This window comes from Orycteropus afer, unplaced genomic scaffold, assembly GCF_000298275.1.
Source record: "Orycteropus afer afer isolate SDZICR_OR568_19922 unplaced genomic scaffold, OryAfe1.0 scaffold00257, whole genome shotgun sequence".
Classification (NCBI taxonomy): Eukaryota; Metazoa; Chordata; class Mammalia; order Tubulidentata; family Orycteropodidae; genus Orycteropus; species Orycteropus afer.
In genome coordinates this window covers 2220588-2224887 of record NW_006921844.1, presented here as the reverse complement: position 1 = coordinate 2224887, position 4300 = coordinate 2220588, and the positions used below count along the sequence as shown (strand labels likewise).

At 38.5% G+C, this 4300-nt stretch overlaps 1 protein-coding gene across 1 annotated transcript in view; it reads right to left on the bottom strand.

Annotated features, from left to right (window-relative positions):
* RNF145 (ring finger protein 145) overlaps positions 1–4300 on the bottom strand; it is an 82792-nt gene that overhangs the window by 64430 nt on the left and 14062 nt on the right. Inside the window, 1 exon segment of the mRNA XM_042782191.1 lies at positions 2807–2915. Coding sequence (XP_042638125.1) covers positions 2807–2915 — 109 coding nt within the window.

Below are 4300 nucleotides of genomic sequence, written 5' to 3'. Positions count from 1 at the left end.
AAATTGTGGTCAATGTCATGAGACAAAGTGTATGTGAACTGCTGTATGGAAAGTGAATTTGCTCTGTAAATTTTCACCCAAATCACAATTAAAAAAGAGAGAGAGAGAGAGAGACACAGACAGAGAGTTGCAGAATGGATAATAAAACATAACTCATCAATATGTTGTCTACAAAAGACACATCTTAGAGACAAAAACAAAAATAGACTAAAAATCAAAGGCTGGAAAAAGATACATCAAGCAAATGGTACCCAAAACAGAGGATTGGCAACACTTATTTTTGATAAACTTGACTTTAAGAAAAAAACCCACCATAAGTAAAAAGCCTGGTATTGGTTTAATGACAGATACATAGACCAATGGAATAGAATTGAGAACCCAGAAATAGATCCATCGAAATATGGTCAGCTGATCTTTGACAAAGGGCCACAATCCATTAAACAGTGAAGAGACTGTTGTTTAATAAATGGTGCTACCTCCTCGGAAGGAAGGTTGGGCAACCCTACTTCCGTAGTGATACTGCCTCGGAAACCCAAGGAGGAGGCGCTATGAGTTGGGGCAGACTCAACAGCAAATAACACATAACCCTAACTGGATATTCATTTGCAGAAAAATAAAACAAGATGTGGACCTCACACCATATGTAAAAACTAACTCCAGATGGATCGAATACTTAAATGTGAAACCTAAAACTATAAAGTTCCTCAAGGATAAAATAGGGGCAAATTTAGGGGCCCTAATATATGGCATGTATGACATGGGAGCTCTGGTGCTGTAGTGCCTAAGGCATCTGACTGCTAACCAGAGGCTGTTGGTTCAAACCTACCAGCCACTCCTTGGAAGGAAGGCTGGTCAATCTATTGCTGTAGTGATAGCGCCTCGGAAACCCAAGGAGGGGTCGCTATGAGTCAGATCTGACTCAATAGCAACAGGTGAATATATAACACATAAATAAACTATCAAGCATAACCTAAAATCCACAAACAGCAGAAGACAAACTAGATGAATGGGACCTTCTAAAAATTACATTTTTAAGTGCTTCCAAAGACTTCTCCAAAAGAGTAAGAAGAGAACCTACAGATTGGGAAAAGTATTTGGCAACGATGTATCTGACAAGAGACTTATTTCTAAAATTTACAGACAACTCCAGCACCTCTACAACAAAAAGGCAAATAACCCAATTAAAAAATGGGTAGAAGACATGAATAGACACTTCACCAAAGAGGACATTCAGGCAGCCAACAAACACATGAAGAAATGTTCACAATCACTGGCTATTAACTCAAAAACTCACTGGTGTCGAGTCGGATCCGACTCACAACAACCCCTCCTTGGGTTTTTGAGGTGGTATCACTACAGAAGTAGACTGCCCAATCTTCCTTCTGAGGTTAGCCATTATAGAGATGCAAACGAAAACAACAATGAGATATCATCTTCCCCCAGCACTAGTAGCAAAGTTCAAGGAGACAGAAAATAACAAACGCTGGGAGGATATGGAGACAATGGGATTCTCATACACTGCTGGTGGGACTGTAAAATGGAAACCACCACAGTGGAAAGCAGTATGGAGATTCCTTAAAAAGCTGGAATTAGAAATTGCCTTTGACCCGGCAATTCCATTACTAGGTATATATCCTAAAGAAGTGAGAGCAAGGACAAGAACAGATATATGAACACCCATGTTCATCGCAGCATTATTTACAACAGCAAAAAGATGGAGACAACCTAGGTGCCCATCAAAAGAAGAATGGATACCCAAACTACACACACACACGCAATGGAATACTATGCAACCCTAAAGAATAACAACTGGCAAAACACCACATAACACGGATGAACTTAGAGGTCATTATGCTTAGTGAAATTAGTCAATCACAAAGGACAAATATTTTATTAGTCCATTACTGTAAAAACTCAAGGAAAGGTTTATATATGGAAGGAAATTTTGTTGATTACCAATGGGAGGGAAGTGGAGGGAACACTCTTAGATAGGTAGAGACAATACTGATTTAGGTGAAGGGAAGAGCAAGGTACCAAATGTGAGTAATCTACATGGCAGCACTGAGGGAGACGACACAGAGAGGTGCACGGGAGCTACAGACAACAAAAATGAACTCTTCTGCACATATAGTACTGCATTATCAGTGATGGCAAACATTGATATACACATGGATATATGGGTGGACAGGTTGAATGATTAGGTATGTCTATACAGGCAGGGAGTGTGCCCATGACCATGTATAGGATTGGCAGACAATGTTTCTACAAGTATATTTGTACGTTCTGTAAAAATTTCCAGGTTGTAGTCACCTTCTAGCCACAGCCAGCTACCTGGAGGGAGAGAGTAGTTGGACCTGTAGGCTCGGGACCATGGTCACAGGAGACATCAAGCTCAACTGGCATAACATACTACACAAAAACTCTGTTCCACATCTACTTTGGTGAGTAGCAAATGGGATCTTAAAAGCTTCCAAGCAGCCATCTAGATGCAACTCAAGGGGTAGGAGCGCATGGAGGGATGGACAGAGGGAAGAGATAGCTATCGGGAGGAAGTGAGAGAGGAGATGTTGCATTATGCTAAATTGTGGTCAATGTCATGAGACAAAGTGTATGTGATATGCTGTATGGAAAGTGTATTTGCTCTGTAAATTTTTACCCAAATCACAATTAAAAAAAAAAAAAATGTTCTAGATAACCCAGCAAAGAAAAGCTCTAGTTTCTGAATATTGTTTATAAAAAGTATTTTCATCAAAAAGGAAAATTTTAAATTCAGCCATACATTTTTAAAATGGGATCACATTCTTACCTGGAGATTTGATGTCCAGCATAGAGGAGCAGGGCGGTCAAAAAATACAGGTAAAGCTGAACCAGATGCTGTCTGGGTAAAGTTAGTAGCACAACACTTAAGATATAACCTATAGAAGAAATTAAGAGAGAGATAAATAAACTGTGTTTCTAATTCATTTTCCCAATTAATTATACTCAAACAGAAAGAGCTTAAATTAAATTACTTCCTTTATTATTAGGTTTTAATGTCTATGTTCTCACTTTACTAGTAAAGTTTGGCATATTAATATTACTATGGATTTTTGTTGTTCAAACTAAAGATTTTTTTACTTCTTTTGTATAGATTTTTCTACTTTACAACCAAATACACTACACAGTGGTACAATATAATTCATCACCTACTTTCCCTTGATCTCTACTTATTTGTTCTATACCTATTCTGTCATTCTCTCTCGTTCCAGAAAAAGAATCGAGCCACTTCATGCTTAAGAAAGACTGCCCCTTCCACTTAAGATTGTATTTTTCCAACTCCTAAGAACCCTCATCTCCTGCATCTTCAATCATTGCCCTTAGCTCTTTTCACAGAGATGTGCAGGGCTCATCCTCATATTTTAAATAATAATTTAATCCTGATTTCTCCTTTATCAATCACATATATTTCTCTCATCTGACTGCCAAATGTTTCAAATCAAATGTTTCAATGCCTCTATTTTCTAGTTTCCACCTTTACTCTACAACCTAGCTATCCTTCCTACTCTAAAGAAACGTGAAAGTCAAAAATTAAGTCACTTGTCACACCTAAGGTATCCGGCTTATCCTTATCTCAGCATGAGGAAATGATCCTCAAAATGCTTTTACTCTTTGGCTTCTGTAACATGGATTTCCTGTTACCCGTTGACTTCTCTCCACTTTTTTTCCCCACCTTCTCCAGAGAACACAGAAATTATGGTCCCTGAAACTTTGCTTCTCTCTCTATAAAGTATTTAGCTCGAATAATCTATTCTGCTGCTTCAAATATCCCCTTCTAAATGTATGTAAACCACAAATAATTATTCAAAAACACATACAATCATTTCTTATTCTAAGTTGATGTCATATATCTCATGATACCTGAGACACATTCCACTTAAATGTTCTCATATTCAACAAGTACAAACTGAACTCCCTTCTTCCTCCCTCAGCAAGCTAGCTCACATTCCTTCACTCTCCTACATTCCATTCACTCTGACTCAAAACGTGAGCCATCTTTTCACTTTTACTACCAAGTCCTACTGATTCTTGCTCAATACGTCTCTCATGTTACCTTTCTAATCTCTATTCCCTGCCTAATCTGCTCTGTAATGCAACAGTATTAAGTACTATCCTTCTTCAGTCTCTCTATCCTCATCCTCATACATCTTATATACTTCACTACCAAGGTAATAGGAGCTCTGGTAGCATAGTGCCTAAGGCACTTGACTGCTAACCAGAAGGCTGGCAGTTCAAACCCACCAGCCACTCCTCGGAAGGAAGG